Source organism: Pterocles gutturalis, unplaced genomic scaffold (assembly GCF_000699245.1).
Source record: "Pterocles gutturalis isolate BGI_N339 unplaced genomic scaffold, ASM69924v1 scaffold9269, whole genome shotgun sequence".
NCBI classification, from domain to species: domain Eukaryota; kingdom Metazoa; phylum Chordata; class Aves; order Pterocliformes; family Pteroclidae; genus Pterocles; species Pterocles gutturalis.
Genome location: NW_010133213.1, coordinates 75,125 through 94,505, shown reverse-complemented (window position 1 = coordinate 94,505; position 19,381 = coordinate 75,125). Strand labels below are relative to the sequence as shown.

At 38.8% G+C, this 19,381-nt stretch overlaps 1 protein-coding gene across 1 annotated transcript in view; it reads left to right on the top strand.

The window, feature by feature from the left end:
• The first annotated feature begins 6 nt into the window (after nucleotides 1–6).
• The window catches only part of JMY (junction mediating and regulatory protein, p53 cofactor), a 55,867-nt gene continuing 36,492 nt past the window's right edge, over nucleotides 7–19,381 (top strand). Inside the window, exon 1 of the mRNA XM_010081149.1 lies at nucleotides 7–381. Coding sequence (XP_010079451.1) covers nucleotides 148–381 — 234 coding nt within the window. The 5' untranslated portion in view covers nucleotides 7–147. The remainder of the gene's footprint in view (nucleotides 382–19,381) is intronic.

The window sequence follows — 19,381 nt, the reverse complement described above, 5'->3', positions numbered from 1 at the left end:
GCTCCCGACGCAGAGCCCGCGGGGGAGGAGTGCAGCTGGGCCGGCCTTTTCTCCTTCCAAGACTTGAGGGCTGTGCACCAGCAGCTGTGCTCGGTCAACTCGGAGCTGGAGCCCTACCTGCCTGCCTTCCCCGAGGAGCCCTCGGGCATGTGGACGGTGCTGTTCGGAGCCCCAGAGCTATCCGAGCAGGAGATGGATGCTCTCTGCTACAACCTGCAAGTTTACTTGGTTCACAGCTTGGATACCTGTGGCTGGAAGATCCTTTCGCAGGTGCTCTTCACGGAGACTGACGACCCTGAAGAGTATTATGAGAGTCTGAGTGAGCTGCGACAGAAGGGATACGAGGAGGTGCTGCAGCGGGCCCGCAGGCGAATCCAGGAGGTAAGGCTACTGCATGGTCCAGATACCTCCACCTTAGTGTTACTTTTTCCTTACTCTGTGATAACTTCTTTAGTCGTTCTCTCCAGCTGGTCCCATCTACCTTTGCAGAATCAATTGAACCGTGGGACAAAAAAAGTACAAGAAAACTGTCTGGTTTAAAAAAAAAAACAAACTGAGAAAGAATATGAGGCTTAACCTTTCCAAGGTCTCTAGGGCCACGATTTAAGAAGGTGCAGATTTCCCTAGTCATGTAAGTGAGGCTCAGTACTTTTTACTGTGCAATTGGGTGTACATGTTTGTGAACAAGGGTCTGAGGGATTTGGCAAGGTCTTGCTCCCAGATTTTTGTTCTTGTGTTGCTTTGCACCAGGATGTGTTGGGAGGCTGAATTTTTCTGTTTAATGGGAGCGGCAACATGGGGTGTCTATTTTGACAGTTCAATTTAGGCACTTCAGGCCAAAAAATTCTAGGGTCCTGCAGGCTTTGGGTGCTGAATCTGGTATTTCAAGTGAGATGACATTTTCCAGTAGAATTGGAGTAACTGCAACTTTTGTTCAGCCAGTGAGTTCTTAGAGTTGGGATTTTGGAAAGCAGGCTGGCTGTTCCGAGTATTTACTGCATTGCTCTTGCTTGTATCTGACAAAACTTGGATGTTTCAGGACACTCCATCTCTCTTTGTCATACCATACATACTATTTAGATTAAAGTAGTTCACGAGGTTCTACTAACCTCTAACATCACTGCATGAGAATTTTTTCACATCTTTGTGGACTGAGGTGTATGCAGATCCATATTTTCCTTTTGAAAAAGGAGAATGTTACACTTGTTTTTATGCTATGGTGGCCTTGATCCAGAACGTACCAGGTTCTGTCTAACTGCGACTGTGTGTATTAAGCAGGTTATGGAATTTTTTAATTTTGAAAACAACGTCTAAATTCTGTTGTATGGATATAGGTCAAGTTTGGCTGCTTCAGCTGCCTACATGTATGCTACCCATGTTGTGTGTTCAAAAATGTGTGGTGGTGAATGTTTATTTATTGAAGGAGTATGAGCATATCTGCTTGCTGTCCTTTTGATGGGATAGTTTTGAGTCTTTGTAGGGTTTGGGCCGAGCTCTTCCTTAGTGACTAGTGTTACAGAGTGAGAAAATTGTTCTATCAATGATGAATTATGGTAAGAGCATCCAAGTGTAGTACTGACAGGTACAAGTTTATTTCCAAACTATTGTGTTAGGATATCTCATTTTTCTTTTCTTTTTTTTTTTTTTTCCAAGGCTACTTCAAGGGTTGAATTAATACTTGTTAATTTTGGTATACAACTAGTAATTAGTCTAATAGTCTTCTGCAGTAATTTTAGTCCACAGTATACAAAAGCATATTATCTTCTGCTTTTCTCTCTTTGACTACGTGAATGCTTGGGATTCAGTTAGCCTTCAGGTGAGCAGTTTCTATAAGGAGCTGAGCAGGAGAAGAGAAGTTCTTGTTAAATGTGTGGAGTTTGGGAACTGGGTACCTAACTCAAAGCCGGTTGTGTTTTTGAGGAAACACTACTTCAAAATTACTGTGCAAGAACTATTTGTTTCTTGGAGGATCTCAACTTATATTTTGTTAGCACCAGCACTGTTGGTAAAAAATAAGTCAATTACCAATAGGCAATGCAAGCTTTATCCATCAAGATCTCTGAACTACATCATCTTACTCTCTGTTCAGAACTTGGGGCATTCAAAATGGCAGAGCCTATTTGTGTATTTGACTATAATACAACCTTCCTTTCCCATGGTAACCAATGCCGTAGCGTACCTAAAGTCAGTACAGCTGTACTGTCACTGTCAGTTCTGTAAATTGATCCTTCTTTAATTAAAGGTAGTTCATCTTTAAAAAAAGAAACCAATAGAATGATCTCTCTTTCCCATTTGTCTCTCAGGTTTCTCTTTTCCTTACCTGTTCGTGGTTTACTTGGTCCACAGGAAATGTCTTTCTTTTAAGCAAATACTGGTATTGTTTGTCATTGCAATTTGAGGCAAATGAAACAATGGATGATGGGTACTGCTCGGTATTTCTGAAGGAAGGGTTTTTTGTACTTTCAAGAGAACCTACTGAATCAAGGTTTCATCTCTTACTTTAATTTACTATTCCATTTGTGCAGTCTGCCTGTTAGCAGATTGCAGGAATGTTGGATTCCTGCAATTTTAAACAGCTTCTTACAAGAACTTTTGTGGAAAAGGGGGAAGGATTTGAGCCGCATTAGCAACTGAAATGGTATCAAGGAGCATAATGGATGTGGAGGATCTTAATGCAAAATTGTGTAAAAAACCAAGTCCAAAACTCAAAGACTTTGGCTTAACTTTTTAAAATATGCCTCTGCGGTTTATGATTATTTCATATATGTCTTTTTTCCAGGACAAATTCATCTGTGCAATTAGCTATTACTTGAGAAATGCTTGCAGTTTCTGTTGATGATCTTCTTTGGGGTGGAGAAGCAAAGTGAGCAACAAAACCACTCATGTTTGTTGTTTCAGCATACCCTACTTGGCCATCTGTTGCTTTCCATAAGTTACATACAAGCCAGTTTATTTTCACAGCAGTTAATAATTGTTGCTCTTTGTAATAGGCATTTTCATCTCTGTCTCAATTATAAAGCTTTAATAAGCCAGAATAATGTTGCAAATGGAAACAGATCCAAGATGAGGAAGAAAAATAGTTGTAGAGGAACTGTATGACCTGGAATTAGTTTCTTCTGCATAATTTGCAGTTTTGAAATAGCACATCGTTTATTTTTTTCAAATAAAGCTATTAATTCTGAAATAGCTTAGGAATTTAATTTATGTTAATTTATGTTAAAGTAAAAACTTGTATCTAATGGAGTAAATATTGTTCTATCTAATTTTTGAAAACAAACACTTGTTTGGAGCCCTTGCTCATTAATTTTATGCCTGTTTAAAAAATTCCTCAGGTGCTTAGCTAGAGGTCTGAGCTTCCAAATGGAGACATGATACAGAACCAGTTAATGACCAGATAAAGATGTTATTATTTAACAGAGAGGATGACACTGAATCCTTCTTTGGCATTCCAGCTTCATGACCAGTATTTCCCAAATTTTAAACTTTGTGTCTAGAAGGCAGAAAAAGTTCTCCTCTGTACTCGTTTGTTCCTGACAGTTTCCTGTCTATGTTCCTCCCCATGTTACATGGGAGGAGTTTTTCTAGGCTAAGGGTACGTGCTTGTAAATTTTTGTGAGTATAGTAATATCAAGGGTGGTTTCATACCTCTTTGTCAGTGCTGTGTTGGCAAAAGGTTGAACATAGTCACAGTTCTGCTAAATAACAAGTGGCTTTAATGTAAACTATGATTAAAAGGGTTTGGTGGCTTAGTCACACCAACAAAGATGTTCCATTGTATGCTCTTAATGTAGCAAGTTGTGAAGCCTGTCTTTACATTACATGCCTACTTTAGCATCTTTGAATTAATGGTAGTGGTGAATCTATGTGTTCCTTATTACTCTTAATTGCCACGGCGGTCTGAAATTTGCCAGATGAGAGCCTACAGGATCTTGAATGCCAGTTACAAAGCTCGTCAGGGACTTGCTTTCATTTTGTTGTTTCTGTGTAAAATTATGAATTCTAGTGTCTGCAGGCAGACTGTTAAAGACCATTTTTGCGTCTCTGCTCTGTGTTCTTTTGAATTGCTTTGATAGAAAAGTTCAGAAACACTTTTAAGTGATAAGTAAATTCTGAAGAAATTCTGAGAGCATGTTATTTTCTGTGGCTAACCTAAGACTGCCTTGGGAATGAGGACCTGCTGATATTTTTAATCTTCTTCCTCTGTATAGTGGAATATTTTATTAAGCACCAGAATAGGCCTGGGAACTTTTTTGTCAGTTGGCTTATTTTTCTTTTGATTCAAAGTGCTGGAAAGGTTAAGAAAAAATAAAATAAAGATCTTTTATCTATTTTGTTACACTAACAAGTTGTATGAGAAGGAAATGTAGTTTTATTGACAGAAACCTGTATTATAATCTTCTTTTCTTCTTAAATCAATATGTCTATAATTTTTTAAGATGACTGGCACAGCTTTAGTATGGAAGTATTTTTTTGTTTTCAGTGCATGAAATATGATTGTAAAATCACACAAATTGGTAAGTAATTCGTTTGTTTATAAACAATGGAATTTCACGTCTGTTGCTTGCCAAGGGTACTGTCAGGTATTTTTGTTTACATCAAAAAAAGCTAAATAATATCCATAGGTTATTCTTTTGCTTTGTTGAACCTGTTCTAATATTTTAGAGAAAATTAACCTTCAGAATCATCGCAGTAACTAGGAAAATTTTATTTCCTTGCTTATGACTGTGTGCATTCACTTCTAAAGTAAATGCAGATGTGTTAGGTAGTGGGGCACTGTACCAAAAATGCAAGTTTCCTAAAGGTAACATAACCTGTTTCTATGCAATTATCTACTGCTAGGCACAGTGTGATTTAAAGAGAGATTTTCACATCAAACTCATAAATAATGCATAAGAAATAATATTAAACACTATAAAAATATTCAGTGTTTCAGTAGTACAAATAATAAAATACTAGCCGTAGTGTTTCCATCAAAACCAATATGGTATCTTTCTATGCAAAAAGCAAAGAAAACAGCATCCTGTATGTTAACTGCAGTAGCTAGATGTAGAAGATACTGAAGGTGTCTCAGGAGAGAAGAGAGCACTGATTCAGATTTAACTTTAGGGGCAGAGAGGATCAAAATAAAATATACTGTGGATTTTTTTTTCCTATTGATGTGAATAGAACAGAGTTAAGACTGATGCTGAGCATTCTGGAAACCCAACCTATTTTTGTTGAAAGGTTTTTTTTATATACTCATTATTTGTAGCGTTAACACTTGTTTCCAGTAAAACTGTTTTGGTTCACTTCTAAATACTTTGTACATAGGCTATTTAAGTACTGTACCAGTAGTGTAAGTTAGTACTAACCAAAATATAATATGTCAGCAGCTGTAGGGTATCCTTTGTAGAACAGGAGAGTAGACTCCCAAGTTCTTGGGAGACACATGATAATAGTACTCTGGCTGGTAGCTGTGTTACTGTCCAACCAAATTTGTTTTCTTCCTTGTCAACCATCGTCTTTTTATTTACTTAATTTGCAGCTGGAGTCATTAGCAGTTATTTCTGGTTGTTATAAACTAGTTCTAAGTTAATAAATATTTTAAACGCTTGGCATTTTAGGTGTTGGATGTTCACACGTGGCTCGTTCTGCAAGCATCAAACCCGATAGCAAGGATACTGCAATACATTTTTAAGATACACAGAATTAAATGTGGAGTGGTTCCCCCCTTCCCCCTTTCTGCAAATAATAAAAATCTAAGTCACATAGATATTTTTCAGTGTTTCGGTGAGTTTCTGAAGGGTGTACTGTACTCGTGTTAGAATATACTTGATGACGTCTGGTATCACTGGAAGATGTGGAGGTGAGGTAGAGAGGGCTGTATTACTTCAGATTCTTGAACCCTTATAGTAGCAAGGATAATTAAATGTGCAACAGCTTAATCATATGGTGGACTCACAGTTGCTGAAAGCCCAAGATGTGATCACATACCATTTTAAAACACATGCTTTAAAATGGCTTCTAGGAGTCCTGTATTTAAAGGACATTATACCATATGAACATAGTATTTGCTTCTCTCTTTAGTGTGTGTACTAAAGCCTTTTAAGTCCTAAGCAAAATAACAATTTACCTTTTAATTGAAAGATCTTACCTTTTGTCCTTCTTCCGTTCTTTATCTTCTTAAGTAAATGTGTTTTTTTTTTCTACTGCCCTTCGCTTTTACATCTATTTTATAGGTAGCAGCAAATTGTAGAGAGATTTGTAGACTTGTGATCATAGTGAATTACATTTTTTTGTTTTTATTTTTGTTGATCTTTCTGTGTTGTCTCTTTTCCAGTCCCAGTAGAACACTTGTTTTGGATTTGAAGTTTGGTGTGTTTTTCTTTTTTTCCTCTTTCTACTGTTCGTTTATGGCATACATAAGTAGATAGGCTTTATGCATTATTTTATTAATGCTGTGTTAAGTTTGACAAGATCTAGCTGAAGGTGATGAATAGTACTGCTGTATTTGAAAACACCAGAATGCTTAGAATAATGAAGTGGTTAGGGTTGGAAGGGACCTTAAAGATCATCAAGTTCCAACCCCCCTGCCATGGGCGGGAACACCTCTCCCACTAGAGCAGGTTTCTCAAAGCCTCATCCAGCCTGGCCTTGAACACCTCCAGGGATGGGGCATCCACAGTTTCTCTGGGCAACCTGTTCCAGTGTCTCACCACCTTCACAGTAAAGAATTTTTTCCTTATATCTCACCTAAATCTACTCTCGGTTGCAAACCGTTACCCCTTGTCCTGTCACTACAGGCCCTTGGAGAAAGTCCCTCCCCAGCTTTCTTATAGGCCCCCTTGAAGTACTGGAAGGCTGCTATAAAGTCTTCCTGGAGCTGTGTATTTTCTAGGCTGAACAACCCCAACTCTCTCAGCCTGTCTTCACAGGGGAGGTGCTCCAGCCCTCTGACCATCTTTGTGGCTCTCCTCTGAACTCACTCCAAGAGATGTTTCTTATCTGGAGGGCCCCACATCTGAACACAGTCCTCCAAGTGGGGTCCCATAAGAGTGGGGTAGAGGAGGAGAATCACCTCCCTTGACTTGGGAGCTGGTCACGCTTTTTTTGATGCAGCCCAGGGTACAGTTGGCTTTCTGGGCTGTAAGCACATTTTGCCAGGTCATACTGAGGTTCTCAGCCAGCATTGTGGGATGTTGAGCCTGTTGCCTTCTAAGTAGGCTCAATCCTCTGCCTTCTTTATTTTCTCCAGGGAAGAATCAACTATTAACATTTGGTGATACTATAATTCTACTGTGAGCGAGTCTATAATGCCAGAGTGTAATTTTTTAGTACCATACAAAAGCAAGAGAAGCAAATGAATGTGAACTCTATAGAGGAACCTGCACCTAAAACACGTTGGGTGATTTTGGGCAACTGCAGTACTCAGGAATTGCCAGTAATATAAGAGTTACATTGTCTTCTTTTTTTTCCCAGATAACAAATAAAAACCCCCTAGTTAAAATAAATTAACTTTGTTTTTAAAATATGCAACAAGTTGTTAATTTACTGTGTTGTAAAAGCTTGTAAATAAGATATTCTGCTGTTGTAAACATTTTTGTGTGATTAAAATTGAGTGTCTAGTTTTGTCCCGCTACTTGTATTAAGCATGATACTGCTCTGACAAAGGGGCCTATGAGGCTAACAGCAACTCTAGGTTTAACCGTGTGGTATATACTGATCTAGATGAGAAGATTGAGAGGTTTTGAGGAAGGGAGCCAAAGTTAATATACGTTGGAAAAATTTATTTGAATTGCTCATACATCTTGCATAGTACTATCACTGTTAGCCGTTCAGAACAAAGATCTTGGATAGTTCACTGAAAATCCCTGCTTTAAGTGCAGCGCTGTTTAATAGAAACATGCAAGAATGTTGTAAGAATGGTGAAAAAAGAATGATTGTGCCCTTAAAGGGAAAAATCTGGTGGTGCTGTTTGCTAGAACACAGGTTAGTCTTTAAGAATAGTTTTGAAGCCCTTGCATAACTTGAAACAGGATTTATAGAAACAAAGAAAATTGTCCAAATTTGTTGGGCAGGAGATTGGATGATCTCATAGTATCTTCCAGTCATTAGCTGTATAAATTAATAAGGGAAATGTGCTTTTGTTTTAATTGGTTTGTTGTTGCAACTTGCCTAATTTCCATTTTTTCTGAAGAATTTGGGCCTGGAATATAAACCAAACTATTACTAGTTTGTCTAAAAACTTTGTGAGGAATTTGAACATACAGTGGTAGATGTTAACTTGAAATGCTCCCTCTAATGTCTCCTTGTTTACTAGCTCTGGCTTGTCGACTGTGTCCATTATTATTATTAACTTTTTTAGAAACTCATTTGTGCAGTTTGGATTTTACTTTTAGATTAACTCTTCTGGTCATGGGAAGAACCATTTTCTGAGGCAGAGAGCATCCCTGGCAAGGTAGTTTTTGAAAATCATCATCTGGAGCTGTTCAGAGTAGATGTAAATAGAACGCTAGTGGTATATCTGCCTATGATTCCACTTACCAGTTGCAAATATTTTGGCAGAGGTGTTTTCAGTTAAAAAAGCTTTACTCGTAAGACCCTGTCTCTGTGTTTTCTTTCTATCTATTCTTTTCTGTTTGTGGTATTTATATAGTAGAAGACGGGGTTAGCACAAAGAACACAGGCACCAAGTTAAAGAAGTTATCTTATTTTTACTTATGTTTAAGTGATAAAATAATGAGAAAAATAATACTGTGAAAATAAATTAAAGCAAGATAAGGTAAAGCAGCAAAATAATAAGCAAACTGCTATAGCAAGCAGAAAGTAAGGTGATGCACCTAATCATTACTACATAGAGTTAGCGATAGTGATTAAGAAAGATGCATCACCAATTGCCCTAATAATACGTTACCGTCGTTCAGATCTGCAGTTGCTGGGGAGCCCAGTTGCAGCAAGGATTTGGAGAACCCTTCCTGGCAATTGGGAAATCTCTATACATTGTGTCCACTGTATAGATGAGGCTTCCAGATTTCCCTGCAAACAGTCCCTGCTTTTATACAGTTGAATAAACAACTTTCTATCTTAAACTGTGTAAAAACATCTGGTGTGGTTTTCTCCTTGTTACTTCTGTCTGGAGCCTGGACTGGGCGGAGAGAGAAGGTAACAAGAACAAAAGAATCTACTGATCTTGATTATGTATCTCTCAACAAAACTTGGCACAATTTGCCACATTCCTTTGCCATCTGTGGTGAAAGGGCTACTGTTATGCAATTAGTATCTTCCTTTCCTGCTGACCAACCTTAAACAGTTACAGCAAAGCTCTATAAGCATTACAACAAAACTTTTATGAACTGACATATATTAATAAGGTAATACATTGCGTATATGATCAATATAGTATGCATATTAGATATATTGTAAGGTAATACATTGCGTGTGTGATCAATATGATACATGTTAGGTATATTGTTAGGTTGTGAGGTTCACCTAGAGGTCAACTTTGGTTCAGGGCCTCACTGCTCAGGCCCTAGTATTTCACACATGAATTCTATTTCCCCATAACATTTAAACTGCGTATCCTTTTCCCTTCATTTCTCCGTGAAATCAGGAACAAAACCAACTCAAACAGGTAACACTACAGAATACAAATCTGTGTTCACCTGATACTAATATAAATTGCTTTTGTCTGAAATGTTGTGCTGTTAGGAAAGTGATTTAATAGCTTGTTATTTACATGATATTTGCTGTTAAAGAGGAAAAATACAGGATTTCAGGAGTTTCTCTATATTTAGCCTATTGTTAGTATTAGTGGTCTGTAAATATATTCTTTCTGTTGGGTTTTTTTGTTGTTTTATTGAACTTTTAAATAAAAAACCCCATTATTTTAGCTTAGAAACTTTAAAAATGGCGTTGAACCAAATGTAATCCTGTTTCCTTCTTAGACCTGCCTTTCCATGATTTCACCATTGTATAAGGTGCTGTAAAACTTGAAACAGTGTTGAACTATACCAGCCTTGAGAAATCACACAGAGGGCCATTAACTGTCAGCTGTTGTCCGGGATTTAAAGATGGTTCATCAGCCACGTTGTTGAAGGGAGCTGACGAACTGGATCATAAGCTTGCTAGTGCTGAAAGGGGAGGATCCTTTCCCTTTCTGTCCTCCCACCTTTGGCTTTGTATTCCTCCTGTTGTGCTTCTCTGTCCTTGCAATGTGCTAATTCAACTCAGTAAATTAATCCAAGAGAAACTACAGAAACAGCTTTCTGCCAGATGCTCAGTTAGTTTGTTGAAGGGTCTGAGAAGTACCAAAGCCAGTGTAGTGGAGGAAGACGGCACCTGAGAGGAGATAGAACCTGGAACCAGGGTGGAATTGGGAGAGGGCGGGGGATGGGAAGTGGGACCTCCTTTTGATGGGACCAAGCCATTAGCTCAGCTCAGTTTGAAAATGTAAATTAATCCTTACCAGTGCTTTGAATCTGGTATTGTCACAGTGCTTTACCTGCATTGAATTAGATTTTTAAAAATATAACATTAGATGTATCAGACATTTGAGAATATCTGCTACCGTGCCAGATGCATTGTAAAACTGTAAGAGTACTAATTCGGTGCTGCTGATATGATTTCCATGAGCTGACTTCAGAATGAAATTGATTATAGCTCTTAACCTTTTTTTCTTCCCATAAAATTTTCACCTTTGTTTTCATAAAAGAACGTTGTGCTTTTTAGTGGAGTCGGTATGTGGCTAGGCCTATGTCTTGACACTGCAGAGCTTACATAAAGAAGAGTTCTAAGAGTAGCGTTGTAATACCTGCTAAGTAAATGTATTCATTATATGCGAATATTGGTTTGTTTAGACAGTTGTCAGTTTTGAGGCTTTTGAATATGTTTTCCTGACTAATAACATAGTTCAGAAGCACAGAAGAAGAGGGTCTGTAGACCAAAATTAGTGTATTTTATGGCACAGCATGACCACTTATGCAATGTATGTTCTCAGTCTTCTGGCTGTGGTTTGTTTCTTTTTTTTGCTTGGACTCCAGCAAAAAGAAAATTACTTAGAACTCATTAGAACATGTGTAAAATAAGCTCTTTGCCAAGCCTTCAGGGTGAGGTGTTGCCTAGAAGTCTTTTTGTTCAGAGTTACCATGTTCCAACTGATCAGTGATTCACTGGTGACTTTATCTTTTAGTTATTTTGCCACTTTCCAAGGGGAAGGTGTCCCAGAGTGCCATAATTTTGAAATACAATAAATAGATCTATTTTATTTGTGAAATTACATTACAATGTACATACTTACTTCTGTGTTACTAACAGGAGAAAAAAGCCTAGCACTCTGGTACAATGAGCACTCCTGTGCAATTAGCCCTTATTTGCTATGATTTCTGTAGCTTATTTGTAGCTGTGCTATTCTAAGTAATATACTAAATTCAAATAAATACGTCGTCTTTCATGTGGCATGATAGTGTAACTTGGGAGTGGCACAACCATATCACACAGTAAGGTAGGGTGATCAGACAAGTACTGTCTTAAAATAAAAGCAACTTTACCATGACGTTACACGTATGTTTGTCTTGTTTACAGAAAAGGAGATGCATAGCTTTTAGTTGTTGACATCTCCCTCTTGAGTTTTCAGGAGAGATCTGGTGTGCCATACATTGTTGTCAGAGTTGGCAGCTTTAAGCCTGAGCCTTGTGATATTCCAACAAGTTATATATACACATACAGTTCTGCTGAGATTTCTATTTAGAATTTTGGGTGGGTGGAGAGAAGCTGCATAGTTCAGTAATGATGCATACATGGAAATAATGTTTTGGCTCACTTGGCTATGTTATAATACTACAACTTTTCTTACCCCGTTCAGTTCTTTTCTGTGGATTTCTATTACAGGCATTGTATTGAAATGAGGTGCATTTTGGTAGGCAGTGTAAATTAACTTAACAAAAGTAATTGTTACCATCCTAGGAGCTGTTAAACTAAGTGTAAATGAAAATAACTGATGAGTGAAAAGAGGCCAGGCATTCTGCAGTGTGCTGGTCTTAGCCTTCTAGTGTGTTCTCTTAAAGTGGGTTGACCTTGGCCACCAGGTGCCCACCAAGCTGCTCTGTCACTCCCCCTCCTCTGCTGGACAGGGGTGAAGAAAATATGACAAAAGTCTCATGGCCTGAGATAAGGACAGAGAGAGAACATTCACCAATTTCTGTCACAGGCAAAACAGACTTGACTTGGGGAAATGAATTTAATTTGTTGCCCATCAAATCAGAGTATGATAATGAGGAATCTTTCCCCCACCTCTCCCTTCTTCCTGGGCTCAACTTCACTCTCACTTTCTCTACCTCCCCCCCTGCAGCGGTGCAGGGCGACGGGGAACAGGGATGGCAGTCAGTTCATCACACGTTGTTTCTGCTGCTCCTTCCTTGTCACACTTTTCCCCTGTTTCAGTGTGGAGCCCCACCCATGGGAGACAGACCTCCACAAAACTCCACTGTGGGTCCTTCCACAAGGTGCAGTTCTATAGGAACAGACTGCTCCAGCGTGGGTTCCCCATGAGGTCACAGGTCCTGACAGGAGCCTGCTCCAGTGCAGGCTCTCCATGGGGTCACAGCTTCTTTCAGGCACATCCGCCTGCTCTGGTGTGGGTTCTTCCATGGGTGGCAGGTGGAGATCTGCTCCACCGTTACCCTCCATGGCTGCAGGGGCACAGCTGCCTCACCATGGGCTGCACCATGGGCTCCAGGGGAACCTCTACTCTGGCACCTGGAGCACTTCCTCCTCTTACTTCTGTGCTGACCTTGGTGTCTGCAGAGTTGTTTCTTTCCATTACTTTTGCTTCTCTCTAACTATTGCAGTTGCTGTTGTGCAGTGGTTTTTTTTCCCCTTCTTGATTATGTTATTGCAGAGGCTCTACCTCCATGGCTGATGGGCTCAGCTTTGGCCAGTGGTGGGTCCATCTCGGAGCTGGCTGGCATTGGCTCTGTGTGACATGGTGGAAGCTTCTGGCATCTTCTCACAGATGCCACACCTGTAGACTTCTGCTACAGAAACCTAACCACGCAATCACAGTACATTTCTGCACACATGTACTGAGGTACACAGGCTCTCTGCACACAGGTAAGAGACTGTTTTAAACAGGGTTTAAAGGGGAATAATGTGGGTCACTTGATATGAGCAGCTCTTCAGAGGCCTAGAAGACACAGCTTATGGAAGTGTTCCTTTTTATTTCTTGTGTTTTAAACACCCTGTGTTTTACTTCCCAATGTATTTTTTGGGTTTTGTGTGTGTGTGCTGTTTTTTTCTCAGAATAATTGCAAACTTTGAACTTCTTCTTTGTGTCTGTTTTATGTGTGCATTTGGTTTGATTTTCAATTTTTAATTAATCTTTAATTAATTTAATCTTCTGTAATCAGTCTTTCAGAAAATTCCTCCAAAATCCAGGCAATAACCTTTGCAATGTCTCGGCATGCACTTCCAATTCCCTATCTTCAGAAGCCTGGTTGAAAAAATTGGACTTTTTTGTCCATTCAGGAGGTGGAGGATTGCTTTATGTACCAATTATAAACTGTGTGGCTTACAGATAGGTTTAATCTTACTCGTTTGTGTCTTCTTTTAATCTTAAGAGGTTAGACAGATGTAGTGCTGGAACCAGATTCATCAAGCCTGAAAAACACCCCTATCATTCCCAGGCTTGCTAGAGTACCTAAGTACTCATGCTGGGCAGTGTTACCTTATTTGTTTATGTTGTCCCAACTCTGTATCCGTCTTTTATATTCTCTTAGCTGATTTATGCCTCAACAGTAAAATGTATTTTAGATCTGTATTGGATAATCAGGCTTCAGTCTGTTACTGGGGCATTCACCTGCTACAATAATGCAAGCGGTCTTTTTATGCTACAAAGGTAAGGATTGTGGATGGCAATGCAGTCATGCAAACAGAAAGCTAAATGTCCTGGCAAGGCTTGACCTTTTAACCACAACAGGTGACATTTAAATACAAGACCATGTGTGTAAGAGAAAAGCAGTTTGCCTGTAGTACAGATTTCAAGTAGTTGAGACTCCTGCTTATTACCAGAACATGTAGGAGTGTGTTTGCTTTTAATAAGAGGGTTTATTTTGTTTGCTTAAAGATAGCTTAAAAGGAGGGAGAACAGAAACGATTTTAAGCACGTTCTGATATAAGACATTGCAGTCTAAGTTCATTTGCTAAAGTTTTGTATCCAAGTGTTATGTACTCTGGAGCTCTAGTTCTTTGGAACTCATTGTCTCGAGCTCATTGCAGATTATTGCAAGTGTATCAGCAGAAGGATTTAGTGTTTTACTCTTGGGACTCCTGTTCGGTGGAAAGGATGGAGTATCTAGAAACTACTCCATCTGGAGGACTGTGCTTCTCTCTGAGAACAGCTATCTTTAGTTTTACCTGTGTTCCTAGCTAATGCTGCTTCAATTAAAAAACTTTGTCTTGGAAATGGCAAGTAATGCTATCAGGCTTCCAAGAATATAAATTCATAGGAAAATAGGATATTCTGTAATTACTATTATTCCAAAAATATGAAGAAACGTAGGAGAGACTGAAAAATACGGCCTGTTTTAGCTAAAAATGGATATGTGTCATTTTGCAATGTTGTTATAAAATAAGCAAACTAAAATAGAAATAAGAGGGAAAGTTTTGTGAACAAGGAAAAAGAAAATGTAAGATTTGACTCTTTGCTGATGAAATCAATCTTTGGATTGTGCTCCCAACTGCGGTCAACCCAAACGTAATTGCACTGTGTGCTTTAATGCTTTTAAAGCTTTATGGACAAAATAATTTTTTTAAGAATACTGAAGACAGAAATTATCTTTGTCATATAGTTCAAACATATGTACTGTTAAATTGGAAAAAAAAAAAGTGTTTCCTGCTGGTTAGAGATTATCTGCATAATAGTTGCCTAAAATATATGGATTCATTTAGTTGTGAACAATGTAGCATCTGTGAAACATGATTCTTAAAATAAATGCAGTATTCAATGAGTATAGCGCTAGTCAGGCCTGTACAGGATATTACTCTACTCTCCTCCACCCACTTCTTTATATAATATAGTTAAAAAATTGTGAAAGTAGAAAATTCATACCCAGACTGTTGAAGTAAATGAACAGTAACACTGAATGTCTGTGCTGAGAATTCACCACGAGTGGGCCATAAAACACTCCACAAAAATTCTTCATGTATTTTATGCTAACACCTTGAAAACTGCATGGTTTTAAGGTACCAGGTTGGTTTAGGCATTCAGCCAGCCTGACCAATGGCTCTATCTTACAAAAAGGTATCAGCTGAATTTTCATGTTTCTAATATAGTGTATTGTCTATGTACTGCTTGTGTGAAAATGGAATCATACACAGTTAAGACTACCTGTGAGTCTACGGAGGATCTGGTTTGCCTTATGACATTATTAATTCAGTGGATTCTGTGCTAGCCCCAGCGTTACTGTTATCCAATAGTCTGATACTGCCTGGATAGCAGCCAGCTAAAAAAACGCTCCAGCTGACTTTGATCCAGAACAGGAAAGCTTCCATTGGGCTGCTTTATAGAGCAAAATTGGAGAGGTCTTCTATGCAGCTAGCTTAGCACCATCTGCATCATATGTCAGTGCCTCTTTAGGACTGTCGGCAGTAAAGCAGGCTGGGCTCTTCTTCAGGCTTACAAGGCTCTGTCTAGAAGCAGAATCAAAGCTATCAGTCTTCACTTCATACTATGCTGTATTGGTGAAGGCTTGGTGATTGGCAATCATATCAGTTCCAAAAAGTGAGAGAGAACAGTCTGACCATTCTGTATTCTTTTAAACCGTGTATATAGAATCGTAGAATCATTTAGGCTGGAAAAGACCCTTAAGGTCATCTAATCCAACTGTAAACCCAACACTGCCAAATCTACCACTAAACCGGGTCCCTAAGCACCATGTCTACACTTCTTTTAAATACCTTCAAGGATGGTGACTCAGTCACTTCCCGGGGTAGCCTGGTCCAATGCTTGATAACCCTTTTGGTAAAGAAATTTTTCCTAATACCCAGTCTGAAACTCCCTTGGCACAACTTGATGCCATTTCCTCTCATCCTGTCTCTTGTTATTTGGGAGAAGAGGCTGACACCCACCTTGCTACAACCTCCTTTCAGGTAGTTGTAGAGAGCAATAAGGTCTCCCCTCAGCCTCTTCTTCTCCAGACTAAACCACCCCAGTTTCCTCAGCCTCTCCTCTTAAGACTTCTGCTCTAGGCCCTTCACCAGCTTTGTTGCTCTTTGGATGCGCTCCAACACCTCAGCGTCTTTCTGCTTTTCAATGCTCTTGAGCTGGTTTACAACCTTTGTAGAAAAGCTTAATGTTGGCATGTCCCAAAACGCTGTCTGAATGATCCCATAGAAGAACATGTTAATAGATGGATGGGTGTAATGAGGCTGTATGTAATCAATGCTTGCAGGCTGGTAACCTTCCTACCTGTTTTGAAGAATATCCCTATTCAATAGCTCTTTGGTCTTTGCTCTACACCAAATAAGGTGATACTCATTGGTATCTTTCCAAATCAGTTTTCATGTTTTGTTGCCTTTTCTGGCAACTGTAGTTCAAATGAAATTTCATCACCATTTTCACTCAGGTCTTCATTAGGCACAGGAAATGGACTCTGTGCATCAGTGCCTTAGAAGGGAAGAATGGTTGCTTGCCTTGTGGTAATAATTTAAGAATAAATATATTCTATATGAATAAGCTGCCCTAACTTGTATTTGGGGGGGGGGGGGGGGGGGTATTTCTGAAGGAGCTGAGGATTATCTTTAGGCTTGGGATAACCCAAGCAGCAGACCAGCAGAGCAAATAGAACTGGGCATGGACAAAACCTTGAAATTATGCCCATTTACTTACCTTGTGTATGTACAGGAATGTATTGATAATTTATTACTTTATCCATACTGTTTCCAGTGATGGACATGGTTTTCACTGACCAACCAACTAATTACAAGTTAGATACTTGCTTTCTGTGTCCTTAAGATGTCTTTATTAATGATTACAAAATTGAAATGGTCCTTCCTGGCACTTTCACTCCAGCATCTGCAAAGTTGTGACTGTCTTCCATAATATCAGAACGATTAAGGAGGCCTTAAGAACGGTCTGTAGAGGAAAAAAAAAGTCCTGCATTTGGTTGTTCTGTTCCTGGAATAAGATTACTTAAGTTTTCTCTATTTTTTTGTCAGTTTTTTGTTGCCCTCTAGGATTTTTATCCTAGTGAAATAGCAGGGTTTCACAATGCAACAAAAGTGTAAATTTATTTAATAAGAAGATACTAATAGCCTAAGCAACTAAAAGGAGATTAACGTTACAGTGTGCTGTAGAGCTGCTGCTAATAATACAGACCCTTCTTGCAATTGGTGGCTTGAGAAGAAAGGTTTGATTTTTCAGTACTTCAAGAGAGGGATAATTACAGCTTTGGGGCTGCAAGAAGGTTTTCTGATAGTGCTGGGGGAAGTAGGAGAAGGCTCGAGTATGGCAGCTGTTTTTAGGCACTAGCAACAAGCAAGAGGAGCTGAGGAACAATGTGGCTTTATAGCCCAGGTGGTTAGAACAGCTAGTGGCCTGGAATAATGTATGAAGTACATAGGGACTTAGGACTCAAACCCTATCATTACAGGTTAGGTTATTTGCGTTTAACCCTGAAAGTTCATAAAATGTCAGTTTTACAGACTACAGGCCACAAACCACTATCCAGTACTCTCAGTGGGAACTCAAATGTCACCAAATATTATGTGCTGCTGGAAGACAGCAGAAGGGCATAGCAAATGACCTTGCAATGGGAGCAATTTCCTAGGTAAAATCGTTTAGGTAATACAACGAATTGCTTCATGCTGCTGAGAAATGTCACATCTGTTCTATACCATCTCTCCCAGACCTTTCATCCCTGATAAGCTTTGCTGAGGGAAGGCTCTTCCTAGCTCATCTGACCATCATTTTAATGCTGAACATGTAAACAAAGCTAGTATGAGCCTCTCTGCATTCTGCTCTGCATCATCTCTTTATTCTTGGCCCATCTTTAGTGATTCAAAGGAAGCCCAGGTGAGGTTAGGGGGATCTTCAGAAACAAAGTTTACATTATGAAGAAAGAGAAAATTATTAGCCTGTCAGGTAACTGAAACACAGCATAGTAATGTAAATGTAATGGAGCAAACGGAGTAGACAGTATGGTAGCCAAGACTTCTCATGACTGTCCTGGATGTAAGTGAACCAGACACCAAAGGACTTGAACAAAGCTTCGATTTCTAATTTGCAGATCTCTCTATTTTGTCTTCCAGTTATAATACTTGATGCGGTTGATTACACTGAGAACTTTCATGTAGGCTTGGCATCCAGTTTGAACAAGTAGAAGTTATGATGTGCTTATTCCATAGTGTTCCTAGTCTATGTTAAGTTTAAATAAACTTGGACTGTGATACCTGCTTTTGAGATGCTAATATGAAGGACAAGAGACTTTGAATTTGAAAATTACAATTTCAGATAATCCTGTCCTTGTAGATACATCAAGTGCTCCACATGTCTGTATGAGATTAGGTTTTGTTAAACAGTTGAATTTTTTTTAGAAATGGTAAGATTTCCAGCATCATGTGAGGTCTGCCCAGATAAGTGCCCAAAATAGAAGCAAAAGAAGCATATGAGTTAAAAACATACACTGTAGCAAATTTGTACAAATAAATGAATTTTTTACTTAATAAGAGCTAAAGGAAGGAATGGACGGACTTTCATGATGTTGTGTTTTCTTTCATGAATTTAAACAAATTATGTTATTTAAAGTATTTTTTAAAAAGTTTATAATACTTAGTTTCCTTTTTACAAAAAATCTAATGGAATCTTCATGCATTTGAAATTTCATGCCTAAACTGCGTAGGCTGAAATCGGAAACTGGACAGCAAAATTACCAGAAATGCAGCGCACTGTTTTGTTTCATAGAGGTTCTTGTCTGTGTCTGGAACTGTACTGTTTGTAACAGGACTGTGTGGGTCCAAAGTACAGACAAGTGGAAAAAAACCCAAACCTAAACATCAAAAACACTAGGAAGACCAAAATGTGACTTCTCTTTTGCCTGCTTTCCTGTCACTTCTTCCCTACCTCGAAAGTGGGAAATGTGTGAAGTAGCATGTCTGATTAATACATTATAGATTCTTGTACTAAGTTGCTCTTTGTGCTTATATTCATTACCTTCCAGAGATTTTTTGGAAAGAAAAAAATCAATAGGAGTGCTGCACATTTTGAGTTAAGGTTATCGGAGATGTGCTCATTCTTGACTGGCTAAACTCAAGACATGGGTGGGGATTGAGACTTGTTTATCTAAGCGGTGATTTTGTGGGAAAGGGAAGATAATACAAGGGGATAGCTTAAAAATGTTTTTTAAATGAC